The sequence below is a fragment of the Telopea speciosissima genome, chromosome 10 (assembly GCF_018873765.1).
Source record: "Telopea speciosissima isolate NSW1024214 ecotype Mountain lineage chromosome 10, Tspe_v1, whole genome shotgun sequence".
NCBI lineage: Eukaryota > Viridiplantae > Streptophyta > Magnoliopsida > Proteales > Proteaceae > Telopea > Telopea speciosissima.
In genome coordinates, this window is record NC_057925.1 from 1,368,642 (window position 1) to 1,387,771 (window position 19,130).

At 38.4% G+C, this 19,130-nt stretch overlaps 1 protein-coding gene across 2 annotated transcripts in view; it reads left to right on the forward strand.

Annotated features, from left to right (window-relative positions):
* Positions 1 to 3,370: 3,370 nt before the first annotated feature.
* The window catches only part of LOC122643912 (elongation factor P), a 47,719-nt gene continuing 31,959 nt past the window's right edge, over positions 3,371 to 19,130 (forward strand). Inside the window, exons 1-10 of one of the 2 annotated variants that reach the window (XM_043837485.1) lie at positions 3,371 to 3,669; positions 4,149 to 4,179; positions 4,284 to 4,297; positions 4,400 to 4,450; positions 4,760 to 4,829; positions 6,719 to 6,785; positions 6,906 to 6,973; positions 11,164 to 11,287; positions 12,489 to 12,528; positions 15,572 to 15,639. In XM_043837485.1, coding sequence (XP_043693420.1) covers positions 3,466 to 3,669; positions 4,149 to 4,179; positions 4,284 to 4,297; positions 4,400 to 4,450; positions 4,760 to 4,829; positions 6,719 to 6,785; positions 6,906 to 6,973; positions 11,164 to 11,287; positions 12,489 to 12,528; positions 15,572 to 15,639 — 737 coding nt within the window. In that variant the 5' untranslated portion in view covers positions 3,371 to 3,465. The remainder of the gene's footprint in view (positions 3,670 to 4,148; positions 4,180 to 4,283; positions 4,298 to 4,399; positions 4,451 to 4,759; positions 4,830 to 6,718; positions 6,786 to 6,905; positions 6,974 to 11,163; positions 11,288 to 12,488; positions 12,529 to 15,571; positions 15,640 to 19,130) is intronic. The other variant, XM_043837484.1, reaches the window with a different exon arrangement.

Sequence of the window (19,130 nt, forward strand, 5' to 3'; positions counted from 1 at the left end):
GGAGCCGGTGACTTCTCATCTCTCCAAGGCAGCATGACAGCATCGACCTCCATGTATTTTGTTTCTTACAAGCTAACTTCTCAGAGAAACAAAGGAAATCATATGCATTGAGGTGCTCCGAGTATTCGTTGGTCTAATGGAGTTAGCACCTCAGCTCAATTTTAAGATTCAGGAAGCAAATAAAGCATCTCTGTAAGGATACAAAACTCAGATAATTTATAGAGGAGAGAGAGACACAGTCACACACATAGAGAAAACTTACACAGTAGCTAAATTCTCGTTGGCCGAATTGAACAGAGATGGTGAATCTGCCGCTGCAATCGCCGACTGCCACAGGGGGTATTCCGGTATTGTGAGGTCGCACTTCGCACTTCGCGGCAATCGCCGAGGAACGGAGGCGGAGAATGGAGACGAAGAAGAAAGGGGCCGAGGGTTTGGGGATTTTTTCAGTCGCCGGCCTAAAATTAATGGGAACGGAGACGAAGAAGAAAGGGTCTAGGTTTGGTATCCGCGAGACAGGGACAAGAGTTTGGGGATTTTTTCAAGGAAATTATCAGGCCACCCCTGACGTTTGCCTATATTTTAAAACAAACCCAGTGACTACCATAATATCAGCCATTACTCATTTTTTAACGGTGTTAACCTTAGAAATTCCTTTGACCAAAAATCAAACCTTTTATCGATTATTTTTCTTTTTTTTTGGGGCACCGTTCTCTGTGCCGCAGCGCAGCTTACACCCATGTACATGGGGATGAGCGTAATGACCACCCTGTTCTCTTGCACAGACTACGCATGTGCTTGGGCGCAGACTGCACTGCGACACAGAGAACATTATCCCTTGTTTTTTTCCAAGCTCTGCTAATCTCTCTTTCTTATCTCACTTAAAAGATAAAAAGAGGAAATAAGATAATACCACCAGCACGCAATAGCTTCTCTCTCTTCTCCTTGCTGCAACCACACCCAAACCACCCCACCAGCCTTGCACCCTGTTGCAACTCCAACCACCATACCGGCCCCCTCCTCCTCTTCTTCTTCTTCTTCTTCAAACCATCCACCCGCCCCTACCCCCTACTGCAATCCAACCCACCACCATGCTGGCCCCCACCACCCAAACCTCCTGAAAACATACCCCAACCCTTCTTTCTTTCCCCCTTACCCTTCCTAACTCTTTGATCGACTGCTAGTTTTCAGAAACTACCTTACATGCTTTGTTTTCTGGTGACCATTCAGCTCTTCACATTGAGGATCAATCACTTCTGGTGTTCACCCATTTCAGTCTCACACTTGGGGGTTTCAATCGATACTCATTATACTGAACCTCAGTTCGAGGGCTTGCAAGACCTGGAAGTTCTAGTACAGTTCAGATCTGATATTTTCCTACTGCCATATGTTATTGCAAAATAAAATATCAGTTTATATTGACCTTTATTGGGGTTGCCATCTCTTGCATTCGGTAGGGTTAGAAGTTAGGAATTTATCCCTTAACTTTTTACTTTGATTGAATTCCTATTGCATGAGTTTCATCGATCACACCTGAGAGGCTGAGATGGGTTACCACTGGAAATGGGTTGTTAAATGTTACCATGTCTCCTCGCTTTACATAATTATCCTTCTCTTTTACTCTTAACTCAGTAATCCGAATCCCTGAAACAAAAATAAATAAATAAATAGAAAGTGGTCTCCGCTCCTGAACTACAGCAACAGTTGCACTTTGATCACTCCTATGGTTGCTTTCGATCAAACTCTAGTGGGATTAGGCCCTGTGATCGAACTCCAATGGTCATCATGGATTTTTGTTTTGAGCAAGCCTTCACTGGTTCAGACGATTGTATTGTTCAGAGCTAAAGAAAAGGGTTAATGGGAGGAAGAAAGTGACTAAAACAGAGTGAATAAGAGATGGAATGGTGAGATCAGTTTCAGAGGAAAGAAATGAGAAAATGGAATAGATTGTTGGTAGAATCAGAGATAGGATTTGGGTTTGAAGAGTTCAGTCAATGAGTTGCTAGGTAAGAGGAGAGGAAGGCATGAAAAGGACGGGAGTTCGATAATGATGAGTTTTTTTTGTTAGCGGTCGGCTGAGTGGAAGGAAGAAGAAGGGTTTGTGGGTGTTTTAATTAAAAGGATAGATTAGGTACTTAGGCAATTAAGCAGGGCAAAATTATCTTTTAAAAAATATTAAGTTGGATAATGATGAGGTTTTTTTGTTAGTGGTCGGCTGAGTGTAAGGAAGAAGAAGGGTTTGTGGGTGTTTTAATTAAAAGGATAGATTTGATACTTAGGCAATTAAGAAGGGCAAAATTATCTTTTAAAAAATATTAAGTTGTTGATGTCATCACTTAATAGCTCTTAACTAACGGTAGGAGGTCTGTAAAGCAAGAGGTGACGTTGATAATATGGTAGTTAGTGGGTGTGTCTTAGAATATAGGCAAATATAGGAGGTTGGCGTTGATAATTTTCCTTTTTTTAGTGACTTCCATCATTCGTGAGTTAGATTAGATCATTAGATTGAGTTTAATTAATTTCTTTTAAATAAAACCGTAAAATATATGTATAATACTTTAAAACTTAAAAAACACGCATAAATTCATATCCGAGCATTTATATGGGAAAAACGCTTTTTTGAGTTAAACGTTGGGATCTATGTATTATACGCATATAATATACATATTTATTAATTATGATTGAGACTATAGTTTATTCGTAACGATCGGGTTCGATTTTTGTAGTGTTAGATCTGTGGGAGGCTTGTTACATCATGGATCAGCCTTAAGTCCTTATTTGTTTTCGCTTATTATGAATGGTTTAACTAAAAATATTCAAGACGCGGATAAAAACAGAGATTAACTCTAAGTTAGAGCTATGGAGATCTACCTTAGAAAAAGAGGTTTTATGATTAATAAATAAAAAACAAAATATATAATGTGTAACTTTAGTCACACTATGATAGATAATGACATGGTGAAATTGAGGAGAAAGAGATATCACAAAGTGACTAGATTAGGCCGCTAGACATAGGCTAGGCCTTGCCCCAAGTATGACGTTGGATAGAGCATATTGAAGGGCCAACGAGCCATTTAGCCAACCGCATTTAGCTGAGATTCTCGTGATGGGCTATGCTTCTTCTCTCTTACTCTCACTTACAAGTTCCCATTGTTCATTCCTCCATGTTGTGACCTCATTCAGTTGGGAAAAGACTGAGTTTGTTGTTGAGAGAGAGAGAGAGAGAGAGAGAGAGAGAGAGTATGATGAGGGTATTTTTGTACATATATAGAATCCCTGCAAATGGGGAGATCTGTGTCATCTAAGCTGGTAAGACGCAAGTGTCCCTGGTGATGAAAAGTAGGCGAGAAACTGTGGAAGAAAGGATCGAGCGAATTGTGCGATTGCGCCGCCGGCTGAACACGCTCTCCGACCTCCAACTTTCGGTTGGCGATCAGTTTTCCAGTCAAAAAGAGAAAGAAGAAAATGCAAGCTATCAGACGACGAGTTTTCAAGTCACTCTTCGCCGCGTCTTCTTCTTGCTCCAGTTATTCTCTTGGTGCCTTCAGAACTCTTCACATAGCGTCACAACACTCTGCGGGCACGCCGGATAGACTCTTTCCACTCAGGTTCCTCATCACTCCTTGGTCGGCCGTTCAGAACCGAGGTGCCAAAGTTCTCGGTACTGATGTACGTTTCTCTTCAGTTTGTTATTTCATTCCATTTAATTTTTCATTGGTTCAGAACTTATGTTATGAGAGACTGGAATACTAAGATCTATAATAGTGGACTCAATTCTCTAGTGCTACGGTTAAGAATGAAAACAAGTTTTAATAGTTGAATTCGGAGTTGTTTGATTCTTATCACGACAGTTTGAATTACAAACTCTTAACACAATGGTTAGAGGCTGGAATTCTATCTTACAACTTTAAGGAGAACCAAATTCATTGTTTTTGCAATCTGGAAAGAGAAATATTCAATGGTTGCGATAGAAAGCAGAAAGCTAGGCATGGTTTGTGGTTCCAAGCAACACAAATTAATGTTATTGAGGTGAATCATGAGATCCCATCATTCCCTATATAGTGTTCTATCATGGAAAAGCAATACCCATCTCTCTCTCTCTCTCTACACACACACATAGTCTATGATTTCTTCTGAATTTGGTGCAGGTCAGACCCGGGAATGTCGTACAAAGAAAAGGTTGGTCACACTTTACCACCTTATCTAGTCTGAATTTTCACCTTAACATTCACTAACAACAATATGCGTTTGTTTCTCAATCCTTGTGGGCGTATTCACTTCAGACCGTATTTACCAGGTAATGGCATCTTGTATGGTAGGCTGTAAACAGAGATAGTGGTTGACTTTTGTTATTTCATTATGTTATGATGATGTCATTTGATATAGAATCTGGTCTTAGGTGCTGAAAGCACAACACACACAGCATGGAAGAGGAGGAGCGACAATACAGGTTGATTATCAATTCCCATTCCCCCTCCTGAAAACTGAATTTTAGTCAACATATAATGGATTTACAAATGATTCAAGTCTGTGAATCTAATGCTTTAATGGTTTCCAGATGTGAATTAATTGTTTGTTGACACTGAGTGTCAATCATTCTATCATTTACTTGATCTGGTTTTGTTTCTCATTCATGAACTTTTGTGAATTACATTGCCATCTGATGATTTAACATGGTTTCCAGATGCGAATTAGTTGTTTGTTGATAAAAATTGTGTTTGTTGTAGATGTACCATTGATTGGATCCTTGATGTTGCAGGTGGAGCTCCGTGATGTTGATAGTGGAAACAAAATAACTGAAAGATTTCGGACAGATGAGGCTATTGAAAGTATGGATCTTGAGCTCTGTTCTTTAAGCTTGAGGATTTTTACACTAACAATTAAAGGAGTCATGAATTGGAGATTTCCTTTTCTGTGTTGGTGATTGTGTAATGGACTTAGTTCCCTTCAACTGGATCATCTTGTCTATGATCTACATTGTTTAAGATATCTTATATTTTTGGAATTAAGTTATTTGTATACTTGTAGACTTGTAGTTCTGAATGGGAATCCACATAAGTAATAACATTATTCAGGGGTGTCAAACTGGTAGGTCTGGTCTATTTTGGTCGGTTCGGTTGGGCTTAATCTGTCCTTCACCTTTGAGGGCCAGGACCGAAACTGTCCGAGTTCATAAATTGATCCTCAAAGCCAAGACTGGTAAATACTTGGTTGTTCAGTTATCGGTCTTTAATTTGTTTTGGCTAATCAGTCAATTAAGCTATTTTTGTCTATCTTTTGGCTAAAGGTGTCAGTATAGGTAATTACTCCTTAATTGGTTGGGTATTGGGCAGGTTGTACATTTGGTCCTAATCCGCTGGTCTGTCTGATATTAAATGATGACCAGTGAGTTGGTGCATGTGATAGAATATGGCTGTGCGTCTGTGCCCCTAAAAGTGCAGTCCACCCACAATGCAAGGATAGAAAGGGAGAAAACTTATATAATTCATTGTAATCCCTGAAATATCTTGTGTTGGCATCAAACACTCTGCTGAAACTGTTGGTTACCTCCAAACACTTAATATTTCCTGTAGCCATTTGGTCCATTAGCAACACAGGTCAGGTCTTACCATCATTTAGGCAATGTATTTGGCTTAGTGGTGCGTATTATTGTATCCAATCATTATCTTGAATGATAGAAAATCATTCCACTAAGAGCTGAAGAAGGAAGGAAGTGAATGCTTAGCCAGTTTCCATCAATTTTCAATTATAGAAGACCTTCTTTCCATACTACTGGTCATGTAATCAAAAGCATACTTGCAGATGATATCATGACAAACTTTCAATGATTCTATTTTGCTCTCTGGCTCTATTATTTCAATCAAACCCTTTGTTACATGGATCCATGTACAACTATCGAACATGGACATTTGTCTAGGTGTCAGATCCATCGAACTGTTAAAACTTTTCAATATATGGATTTGGGCAAATATCGATCTGCCTGCTGAGTTTGGGTTAATGGACACGTTATACGTAACAATAATATCCAATTTCTAAGTTACCAAGCAGGTTAATGATTTAGAAGGTTTTTATATTGCTTTTCAATAATGAAAATGTTTAGAAAACATGCAAATGAAATTATGAAATTGCAATTTGAAAATAGGCACTCTAATGTGTTCGTATTATTATGATCCGGTATGCTTTTTAAATTCTAACAATAATTTGTTCATATTTTACGTTGGGTATGTGACTAATAGTTATACCCGATCAACATAATTGAAGATAAAACAGAAAAAATGTTACTTCATGTCAAACGTACGTTTGTAAACCAACATGTATATAGACCATATGGCTATTCGTATCCATGTTGTGTCATGTCTGACCCTTCGTTTCCCTTATTGTGATGCACTCCAGCACCGACCCTTCATTTCCCTCATTGCCATTCACTCCAGCATGTTACAAACCGTCAGATTCATAAACTATCTAAACTCTAAAGGCTCCCATTTCCTGGTCCGTTTACAGCTTGATCCAAATATTCTTTCCTTTTTTCCCCTAAGATCTGTAGGTTGGCCTTACCAGCTTATGATTCAGTTCATGAGTGAAACCTGAACTGAAACTAACCTTTCCTTTTGACTACAGATGCACTTTTTTTTGGTATGGTTCAAATCATAAGCAAACCTGAACTCTTTAAACAATCTCTCCTTTTGATGACTTATTCACTTTTTGTGATGTGTTGCAGGAGTTTTTGTTGAGGAGAAATCTTTCACATTTTTGTATACTGAAGGTCACTCAGTTATGTTAATGGAGTGAGTCTTTTGGGTGCAAATGTTTTATTCTCCTTGATTATGAACCTTTGTAATATTGCTGTGGGAAATGTGTGCATTTGCAAAGTAACTAATTTGCATTCTCTCTATGATTTTAATCAGGCCTAAAACATTTGAGCAAATTGAAGTAGACAAGGACTTGTTTGGAAAGGCTGCTGCATATCTTACAGGTACTTTTATTTTTGAATACTTCAATTTATGATTATCGTTCTTTTTAAATGGCTTTGCGGCTTTGCCGTAAAGATACACAGCTTGTGTCATAGAATCATTGGATCTTGTTGCGGGCCGGAATTCTTGACAGTGGGTGCGACTCACATGCAGTGGATAGAGTTATGCTTGGGTCTTTGGAAGAGTATTAAGAAGAGGATTCTTCCTTGAGTCAGTAGACTTCTGAGATATGATCTGGTATAGAGAATAGATTAAGGTTTCTGGAAGATATCCTTGATTTTATTTCTCTCATAGGATCAAAGAGAAGTCCTTATCCTAACTAATGTGTTTCTACCTCCAGGCAAGGAGAGGTGAGGACTTCAGGTTTAGGGGATAGAAATGCAACTCGAACCAGGGAAAAACCAGTGGGAGATCAATTGCAGCAGGATCAATAAAATAAGGGAGAAGAAAATTAAATAACTGAATTTTTTTTCTCTCTCCTTTTCTGTTAACACATGAAAGAAGAACATAAAAGGGTATGGAAGAAGAAGAAGGGGATATGGAAGGGGGATAGGGGACTCTCTCAGTCCAGGGTTTCTCACTCACGGCCTCACTGTTGCTGCATCCCACAGCCACTGCCTCTCACCGTTGCTGCATCCCACGGCCACTATCTCTCACAGCTTCAAGCCATAGCTCTCTATTTTCTTCAATCTTCAACCATTGGAGGCCTCTATGGGCATTACGTTATATAGACTCAAGGGTTGAGCCCAAAATAGAAAGTGTTTGCTACAAAATAGCTTGCAACCAAAATAGGAACTTCCTATAAATCTAGCTGCCATACATCAAAATTGAGACTCCTAAAAACAAAAATAGTAACAAACTGAAATTAGAAGCTACCTAAATGTTATAAAATATACTTTCAAAAACTGAAAATAGAAACTAAACTATGGCAGCATTAGGATAGAATCTTTCTCCACTTGATGGGCCCACAAGATCTTCTAAAAAGCATCCACACCCAAGGCAAATATGGGCTGTGACACTATTCACGTGAACAGTACCATGAACAGTGTTTTGGTCTTTTTTCCTCATAGTTCGACCTACATCAGATAGATATGGGAGGTTGAGTTATTAGAAGTGACTGATCTTATTGTCTACTTGGAAGATGTTTTTGTGTACCCCATTGAGTGGGATAAACTGGTTTGATCATTGTGTCCTAAGGGGTGTTCTTCCCCCAAATTTTTTTTTGTGGGTCACCACACCCGTCCTCATGCCAAACATTTCCATTCTTCCAATGTATTGGAAACTTCCTGACATGCTGAAGTATGAGGCTCTTTCATGGAAAGTAAGCAATCAAAGAGTCAACACCTGTGCCATAGCGCAAAAGGAAAACTCATGGTTTTAAAAGGAAGGCTAGTCATCAAACTACTGATTGGCTTCAATATTGACCCAGTCTCCTTGGTTTTGGATGGTCAGGTTGTGGTTTGCAAAAGCAATTGAAGTGATCTACAAATTTTGAGGCAAAAGGAAGCAGGTGAGCCAGTGTAGATAGAGCAGTTAGTTCCCTCGCCCATTTTTGCCACATGCAATGCTAAGTGGTAATCATAGTTGTCAAGGCGTCACCTAGGCGTCCAGGCGCCTTGGTCACCTTGGGCGCCTAGGCGGGTGCCTTGGACGCCTTGAATTTGGACCCTCTCCAAGACTCCAACGCCTTGGGTCGCCTAGACACCGTGACAACTATGGTGGTAATCCAAACAATCTAATGGGAAGAGGACACCATGCATTAGTCACGTGTCAAATTTGATGCCCTAATTCAACGCATGCATTGCATTTTCTCTCTTGCATTTACAAAGGTCCAAAATTGTTCAAAGACTAGTGGTTCTTTTCCTTCGTTCTCATGTGACAAAATCAGATTGGACTCAAACTTGGCTGACCAATCTCTAACGTGAGACTAAAGGGGGAGATCAGCTGTAGATTGATGGAGATGGGACATCTATATGAGCTGTTGTTCCCTCATGTATTTATAAAGCTTATTTAGGAAATTCTTTATGAGGCTAAAGAGATATTGTGCTTTTAGCCTCAATCACAGTTTCTATGAACACAGAAACATCACAAAGCATTTGTTTTCTTATTTCCAAAATAATGGAAGGCATCGGTCTAGGAAAATGATCATTTTATGTTTAGTCTCATTTAGAATTTCTGGTGAATCTTATAATCATGAACGTTTTTAAAAGGAAAAGACATATACCAAGGATGAAATAGATATTGACACTTAGGTGGCTGTGAAATTCTCCATTGTTAGAGGCAAAATCTCCAAATATGGAACATATAAGCAATGGAGGAGATTTCCTTACTACAACAACAACAACAACAACAACTCAGCCTTATCCCTACCAAATGGGGTCGGCTAGATGGATCCTTTCAAAACAAAGTAGAGAAAAACTGAGGTCCTCACAAAGAGAAAGGAAAGTAAGAGGGATGAAGAGTAAAAATGAAAAAATGGGATAAGAAAAGTGAGTAATGAAAAATGAAAAATGAAAGTAAGAGGAAAGAGGATAGCCAGGAAACCAGGAAAATCTCAGCTACATGGTGTTGGTAACGTGGATCCTTGCCCTCCAATAGGCTCTATCTGAGGTCATACCTGGCACAAGACCCAGACTATGCATGTCTTTCTTCACAACCTCACCCATGGTCACTTTAGGCCTGTCCCTAGCTCTAATAGATCCTTCGATCAGCATCAGATCACCCTCCTTACTGGGGCATCCTTAGGCATTCGTTGCACATGGCCACACCACCTCAGATGACATTCTCGGAGCTTGTCAATGATCGGGGCAACTCCCACATCAGCTCTAATATGTTCGCTCCTCACTTTATCCTTTCTATTTTTGCCACACATCCATCTTAACATCCTCATTTCTGCAACACAGCTTCACTATATGACACTTCTTAACTGCCCAACATTCCGCCCCATACATCATAGCAGGTCGGACAACTGTAGAACTATCCTTTAAGCTTTATATGAATGTGTCGTTGCACCTATCCACTTCTTCCCACTTTAATTCTTTGTGAAACATCATCATCTATGTCACCTTCTTTGTGTATGATAGACCCCAGGGTATCTCTCTCTCCTCAATTTTCACCATGTCATCATCCATCAAAGTGTGAATAAAGTTACACCTCATATATTCCATCTTTGATCTACTAATCTTAAAGCCTCTTGTTTCCAAGGTTGATCTCCACATATCTAACTTAGCATTAATCCCTGCTTTTGTCTCACCCACCAAAATGATACCATCGGCGAAGAGCATACACCACGGTAACTCGTCTTGGATGTTCTTGGTTAATTCATCCATGATAAGCTCAAACAGATAAGGGCTTAGGAGATTTTCTTACTAAGTCATAAAATTTCTTGTAGGAAATGGATAATAGATGTGAAAATCATTAGAATGGAGAACATACAGTATCCTGAAAAGGGTGCTTGAAAACTCGACAATGGATGCTTCAAGATTGCTCTAGAAACTAACCATCTGCTAGATAATTCCAAAAAAAATTATTAGGTGCAAAACTCCAAATAGGGTTGAGGGTGGTTTTGTTGTTGTATATAGGGGTGTAAATGAATCGCCGAAATCCGTTTCCGTATCCGTTTAGCACTATCCGAATCCGTCCGAAAGATAAATAGATGCGGATACGGATAGGCTATAACTATCCGAAAAGCTATATTTACATGTAAACGGATAAAATATCCAATCCGTATCCGTTTAGCACTATCCGAATTCGTCCGAAAGCTAATCGGATGCGGATGCGGATGCGGATATAGCACTATTTGAGCCGAATTCGATCCGTTTACGTCCCTAGTTGTATATGGCTACCTTGATAGGTATTAGCCCTTGGAGTTTTTCTCATGTCATCCAGTCTTCCAGGTGATTATATTCCTTTTTTCAGATATTGCACTTTTGGGTCAAATGCCTCTATTTTATATTGTTCTTAGGCCAATCTATATCCCATGCATGTTCATTAGATTTCTGCAAAAGAACTTGCTTTTGTAAATCTTTCCTACACTCTCACTTATTGTGTCTCCTTCACATAACTTGGTGATAATATTCACAGCACTAGCTCATCACTGCCAAATGTCACACTTAAGTTATATCATTCGTAGGTTAAACCTTAAATTTTTTAATAATATGAACTGATATTTCTCTTTTTTATTTGGAAACAGATGATATGAAAGTTTCCTTGCAATTTTATGATGGAAAGCCGATGTCTGCATCAGTTCCAAGTCGCGTAACATGTACTGTTGCTGAAGCACAAGATCCTATGAAAGGGATAACAGCCACGCCTCAGTATGTGTCATAATGTTGTTTCATATACCACTTGATTTGCTAGCCTTTTAGTATATGTATCTCTTTTTGCTAAATTTTAGTATATGCATCTATTTAACTGAAATAAACACTTGATATATTGATGCAGTTGCATGTACCTGGCTGGACCGACATGACTCGATCTGGAAGCCCAGACCGAGACGAACCCAGCCCAAACCGAGATTCTGGTCCAATAGGGGGTTGGTAGGGGCTTATTTAGTTATTTGAGGTTATTCTTGTAGATACATAGGAGTTCCTGTTTTAGTGCTACTTCTCTGTTCCTGCAACTAGTGACAGTAACGGCCCTACATAATTGAATAGATCTCCCCTAACTCTTCCTTTTTCTCTCAGAATTTGGGAGTCATATGGTCGATCCAAGTTGCAAATTTTGCGACCATCAGACTTTATAAACTGAGAGTTTCAAACTGAATCTCAGATCTGGTTCCTCTTTTACCACCTGGCCTTATTGAAGGGAAATTTCTTCAGTTCTCTGATGGCTGGTTTGGCTGACTATTCCTTGAGGTTTAGAAGACTGTGGGATAGGAACTTCCTGAAATTTCAGTCCAATCAGAGGTTATACGAGAGAGATCTCTCATTCGTAAGAAGATCTTCTCTCCACCATTATTGTTTCCATCATGAGGAAGAAGTGCTCTTCTTATTATTACCCTTAAAGACATTTATTGTTATTACACCAAAGCTCCTGTCTTTTTCGAGTCCATTTTATTTCATTCCCCTTCTTATTTGAATTCCAGAAAAGGCCCTCTTTTAGATTTAATTACCATTTAGTCCCTTATTTTGTTATCTTGCCGCTTGCCCAAGAGGGGTCCAAAACTTCCATATAGTTACAGATTTGTCACTCAATCATTAATTTGAGATATTAATCTTACTAGTGGGCCCATAGCGACCCAAAAGCAAGGTTTTGTGACCCAGGATTGCATTATATATGGTGTGCAGCTGCAATACATTACCGTAGTCGTCAGAAAAGCAAAAATGAGGTCAAAGATAGTCTCGGTACAAAACTGTTAAATGTTCGTTCGTGTAGGATTTTTTTGCTCGTCCACCTCACTGTTAGTGTCAAATTACTTTCTGAATCCATCTGCATAGTCACTTGCTTCATGTTTGTAGCTGTCACTATTTGGTTATTGGTTTGATGACTTTTATCAATACCTTGGTTAAAATACAGGTACAAAAAGGTTTTGCTGGACAATGGGCTTACTGTACTGGTATGTTATTATTGTAAAATCTTATATAGTTTTCTTCTCTTTCTGTTATTCTACTTTGATCATGTCTTAATTGCTTATGTGCTTCTTCATTGTCATCTTTCCCCCTCCCTTCTTTTTCTTGCTATCCTACAGTTACCAAAACAATACAAAAAAATATTTAACAGAGGTTTCTATGTAATTTAAAACTGTGATTGATTCATTCTCATTAGCAGTTAGAGGGAAACTCTATGGGAACTTGCTAAACATGTTAGAGCTCATGTGGTAAGGGTATTATGGGTACTTCGGTAAATAATCATGTATTTGACCTTCTTAGGTATTCTCATGTTAGCATGGGCGTATTTTTGTAATCTTACATATCTATTCTCAAGTAGTAAATATAGGGGTGAGAAATCGATTCTTTCCTCAAGTGTTTGCCGCTTCTTCTTCTTCTTCCTTCATCCTCTTTTCTCCCTTGTTGTTTCCTTTATTAATTTGAACTTGGTATCAAAGCTGGGTTGAGAGAAGGGTGGATTGAGTTTTCCACCCATCAACTAGAAGACTTGATAATGAAAAGTTGAAGCTTTGAAGACAGACTGATGAAGAAAGAAGAAAAACAGGGGTACTGGCAGCCCTTTGGTTCAACATATTTTCTCTCTCTCATCAGACGTCAGTTGGAGGTGGGACATAGCCCATGGGAATCGCCCTAGGGCTCTCTTTCAAGCCTTCAAGACCCCTGTTGCAAAGGTGGTGCCACATTTTTCTACAACTCTATTTTCCACTTCTCTGTAGTACTGCCAGCTTCTGGTTTGCTGGCTGTTCTCTTCTTTGAATGCTATATTTGAGGTAAACCATTATATGGTTTTCTGGCAATATAATAGAAGAATTCTCCCTATTGCAAGGGAGTGGATTTGGGTGGATATGACTTATGCTGGGAAGTCAATCTGTGATTTTGCCGGCTAGCTCATCCTTGGTGCTACTCTCAATCATATTTGGATGGAGCGCAATCTTCACAGCATAGTTACCAAGGCGGCAAGGTGACCATGACATTTTAGAGGGTCCAAAATTAAGGCGACACCATCAAGACGGCAAGGCACCCGTCTAGGCGACACCTTGATAACTATACTTCGCAGATAGACCTCCAACTCCTATTCCTTCGATAAGATCTAGAATTCCATCTACTTTGATGTTAGCTCTAAGCTCTACGTGTTACCTCGTCTTAGTGTTCCAGATTTCTAAGGAACAGGCTTATTGTTGTCTCCTCGGGCTTGCCTTTGACTTTGTTGCAACCATTTGTCCCACTCTGTTGAGAGTTGGGTGCTGCTTGTTTTGTTTTCTTTCTCTTGTATTTCCTCTTTTCTCCTTTTGGGGCTTCTTGGTAATGAATTCTTTATTCACCAAAAAAAAAATTCTGTTATTATTTTTGAACTATTAGATCTAGATTCAGATTTGGCTGTATCAATCATTAGATCAAAATCTGACTGTTAAATCTGAAATCAGATCTGGACCATATCTGGCCGTTAGATCAGTATCTCTTCATAGTTCATACTGTTAGTGGGCCCATTACCTGCAGGCCAATCAGATCCATTAGATCTGATCGATTTGCATAAAAAGATGAACCTTAAGCAAAAAATGAAAGAATCAGACATAAATGGATGTAATGAAATGCCTATGTAAACTGGGCACAGGTAAATTTCCACCACTATTGATCATGTCCTATGCCAACAAGTTCCAAGAGCAGATGATTGATGAGGAAGTTTTGGTAATCTGCATGGGGTGATTTATCCTTGTGCATTTGCTAAAGCACCCTTTTTTCAATTGTATTTGACAGAATGCACTTACCTTTTGACTTTTCAGATGACCATGATAGTGGAACTTTTTATCAAGATATAAAGGAATCCGGTGATATTTGTCTTTGTAACACCTCCTGATCTAGTTGAGGGATAGGTGTTACAATTGTATTCAGGGAAGGCTTCCCATTCCCAGGGTGAGGTGTACAAGTGGGGCATTGCTTTTCAAAAGATCCAAAAAAAAGAAAAGAAAGAAAGTTAGAGCAATTTGTATTTACATAAAATACACATCCAAGTGTCAAATATGCAACCATACTCAAAAGATACCCAATTATCACTTATCAATTATCACTTTCCCTGAAAATGTATATTAATTTCCGTTCAGCATAAATTTCTAGTGCAGCCCCTATTTTTATTGAAATTATCAAACACTAATTTCATTATTCATTACCTAGGATTTCTTCTTTGTGTATCGATGATGATAGACAGTTTTTTTTTTTGTTTTTTTTTTTTTGGGGGGGGGGGGGAGGATACCAAATATGCCTTACCAGAAGTACACTACTTGTTTAGATAAAAGAAAAGCATTAAAATGTGATACAGGGTATAATCCGCATCTGGCAGTCTGAAATCAAAGGCTCAGATTGATCTCTCTGGTTTAGGCTGGATTGATTTATTCAACTTGACACATGGGAAGGGCTTATTCTGTATTACTCCCTTCCTGCACACCCGGAAGACTGATAATCTCGAGAACCTTTCTGAATGCCCATCTTTGTGGGCCGATTTGAAAAGGAGTGTATCTTCTTGTAGTGCCCAGACCCTTTTTTTTTTTTGTAGGAGGGGGGGGGGGGATCAGCCCAAACAGCTAATCGTGGCACGTGAGCTATATGTCAAAAGCTTTTGGAGATCAAACTAAATTCCATCTCCGAAGGCCTAATCTATTTAGTTTATTAAGATCTGAAATTTTGCCTCCACCTATTCATGAACTAGTAGTTTTGACATCTGGAATCCATCAGCAGCAGTGCCCTATGGCCCAACCTATCACATCCCCCATTCAATCTCCAAACAAATGTTTGAAACCTTGTCTGTGATGATTGATGGGAAGTAAATATTCTTTTTATGGTTATATGTTTTGCCTCTTCATTTCATTGAATGCTTATCTATTGCTTTTTTCCTTATGTTGCGACATTGGAAGTGTCTGTCAAATGTGAAATTGTTAAACAGCATCAAGGTGAATAGTTTCTTCAGTTTTCCCCTTATATGTTCCCTTAATTCCCCAGGTACCTGCTTTCATTAGGTCTGGTGATCAGATAGTAATCAACACTATTGAAGACACATATATAACCAGGTGAATCCCGATGATCATTTTCTATAAATTTTTGTTATATTTTGTCATGTTTCCCCTCCTTATCCAGCGTACATTTGCCTGTTGATGTCTGCATTGAACTTTCTATTATTGCTGCTCCTGCATATAAAATGACTTGAATGTCCATTTAGCTGTTGTTAAACTTCTTGTAGTCAAATGTGGTAGCAGCAATATGACCTATTATTTGCATCGAGTCAGCTTTTGAAGTTGGTAAATAGTTTCGTTAATTGAATACGTAAATGTGTATTTCGTTCTATAGTAGGTAACAGGTTCAAATATTTATTCTATTTAAGGCTATAGTATTGGTATAACCAGTCATTTATATTAATCATTGTTTGAATAGAATGGAGCGATCGTGATTCTGTTCTAGGATATTTGATGCTTATGAGCTTGAGTAACTATTCTAGCTAGGTAAGTAAAAAACTATTGTAGTTTCCCTTATAGATTAATTTGTGAGACTGAACTATATGAGCTAGTCCTAATTTACTAAGTAATAATCATTTGTGCATGTAATGACTACCATGTTGGGATCGATGTTACAATCATGTTTTATTAGGCTATATTTCTAAAACTTTTAATTTCTCTCTCTCTCTCTCTCTCTCTGAATTCAACATGTTAAGAGTCATGTTTTAACTTGTTTCTTGTTTATAAGCTTGTCACACTCTTTCGATCAAGTTCCTAATGAGATTTATGTTGCTAATAATACACTTAGTGTATGTACATTGAAATTTTGGATATATGTTCATCTATAAATAACATTTTCCGTTGTTGAATTTGTTCCATGCTCCCAACTTGGTTTTTTTCTCCTCTATTGTAAACTAGAACACAAATATTTTTTGTACACTCAAGTTCTAATTTGCTTCCATGTAATACAACAACAACTCAGCCTTATCCCAACTCAATGGGGTTGGATCCTTGCCCTCCAATCAGCTCTATTCGAGATCATTCTTGATACAAGGCCTAAGCTATGCATGTCTTTCCTCACCACTTCTCCTATTAGGTCTGCCCTTTACTCTTTTAGTTCCTTCAATCTGAATTGAATCACTCCTCCGTACTGGAGCATGTGAAGGCCTCCTTTCTAGTTTTGACACACATCCATCTCAACATCCTCATCTTTGCTATACTGAGTTTATCTACATGATGCCTCTTAACTGCCAAACATTCCGCACCATACATCATAGTCGGGATTGTCCTACACAATTTTCCTTTCAAATTGAAAGGAATGCATTGATCACACAACACTCCACACACCTCTCCACTTCATCCCTCCTATTTTAATTCTCTGTGAAACATTATCCTCTATATCACCTTCTTTATTTATGACTGAGCCCAAATACCTAAAGTAATCACTTTGCAGAATCTCCGTCTAATCAATTTTCACCACCACATTATCCATCCTAGTGTAAATAAAGTTACACACCTTTGTCCTATTTATCTTAAAACCTTTTGATTCCAAGGTTGACCTCCATAACTCCAACTAGGCATTAATCCCTACTTTTGTCTCATCCACCAAAACAATACCATCAGCAAAAAACATACACCAAGGAACTTCATCTTGAATGTCTCTAAACGCAAACAAATAAGGGCTTAAAGCTGATCCTTGATGTATCCCAATTATAATTGGGAATTCACTACCTTGACCCCCCACAGTTCTTACACTAGTCACCACACCATCATATATATCTTTAATTATGTCCACATATTTACTTGAAGACTTCTCTTCTCTAGTACTTGGCAGATTAACTCTCTGGGGACTCTTTCATAAGCTTTTTCAAGGTTAGTAAAGATAATATGGAGATCCTTCTTGCAATCTCTAAATCTTTCCATGAGTCTATGGGGACTCTTTCATAAGCTTTTTCTAGGTTAGTAAAGATCATATGGAGATCCTTCTTGCAATCTCTAAATCTTTCCATGAGTTTCCTAAGTAAGTAACTTATGTTGTTGATCTTTCTAACAAAAAACCAAATTGGTTCTCTGCAATAGTAGTTTCTTGTCTCAGATGAGTTTCAATATCCCTCTCCCATACATTCATAGTATGACTCATTAGTTTTATGCCTTTATAGTTATTGTTGCTCTGCATATCACCTTTATTTTTGTAAATCGGAACCACAATGCTTCTCGCCCATTCATCTAGCATTTTCCTTATGCTTATAATCTTATTAAAACAGCTTGGTTAGCCAAGATAACCCACAGATTCCTAAGCTCTTCCACACTTCTATTGGGACCTCATGGCCCATCTGAGCCTAGTCCCCTTGCCTACTTTCATCCTCCTAAATGGGACCTCATCTAGGCCTAGTGCCTTACCTACTTTCATCCTCCTGAAAGCTTCTTTTACTTTAGACACCATAATCTTGATGGATATTGCAGTCTTCTGAGACATTATTACTTGAAAGTCGAAATGTCCCCATTTAGTAGGCTATAGAAATAATCTTTCCAACATTCCTTAATGTCCTCATCTTTTATTAGTATTTTACTATCTTCAATTTTAATACATCTAACATGGTTGAGACTCTGCTCTTCCTTTCCCTTATTTTTAGCTATCTTATAGATAGCTTTTTCCCCTTCCTTTGTGCTCAGATTGTTATAAAGACTTTCATATTTCTTCGCCTTTGCTTTTCCCACAATCTTCTTAGCTTCATTTCTGGAAAATTTATACATTTTTATATCCTCTACATCCTGAGTCCTTTGCCATGTCTTAAAACTAGCTTTCTTAATCTTAAGGGTTGTTTGAACCTCATCATCTCACCACCAAGTTTACCTAGAGGAATGATGTTTTCCTTTCGATTCGTCTAGGATGTCTGTAGCAAGCTTCTTAATACAAGTAGTCATCTCATTCCACTTCGTATTAGCATCTCCCTTATAGTCCCACTTTCCTTGTTTGGCTGTTTTATCAATAAATGATTTTAAGTTATCTCTTTTTAAGTTCCACCACCTTATCCTAGGGCAAATAAACTCACCTTTTTTACGATTTTGTGTAATGAGGCACATATCCATGACCACTAATCTATGTTGTGTAGTTAGGCTCTCCCCTGGTAAACCTTACCGTCTTTACATAACAATCTATCGGACTTTCTAGTTAGGAGTAAATCTCTTTGGCTACTATGATGCCCACATTTGAAGGTAACTAAATGCTCCCTCTCTTTCCAAAGTAAGTGTTTACAATAGATAAATCATAAGCTGCCGTAAAATCTAAAACTGAGATTCCCTCCTCATTCCTCTCTCCAAAACCATATCCTCCATGTACACCTTCATAGCCTATACAATCTCTCCCAACATGTCCATTCAAATCACCCCCTATAATAATCTTTTCTCCTTAACTAAGAGCTTGCACTAATCCATCCATGTGTTCCCAAAATTGTAACTTGCTACTTTCATCCAATCCTACTTGGGGTCCGTAAGTGCTAATTATATGGACTACCTCTTTCTCCAACACAAGCTTGATGGATATAATCCTATTTCCAAATCTTGTGAAA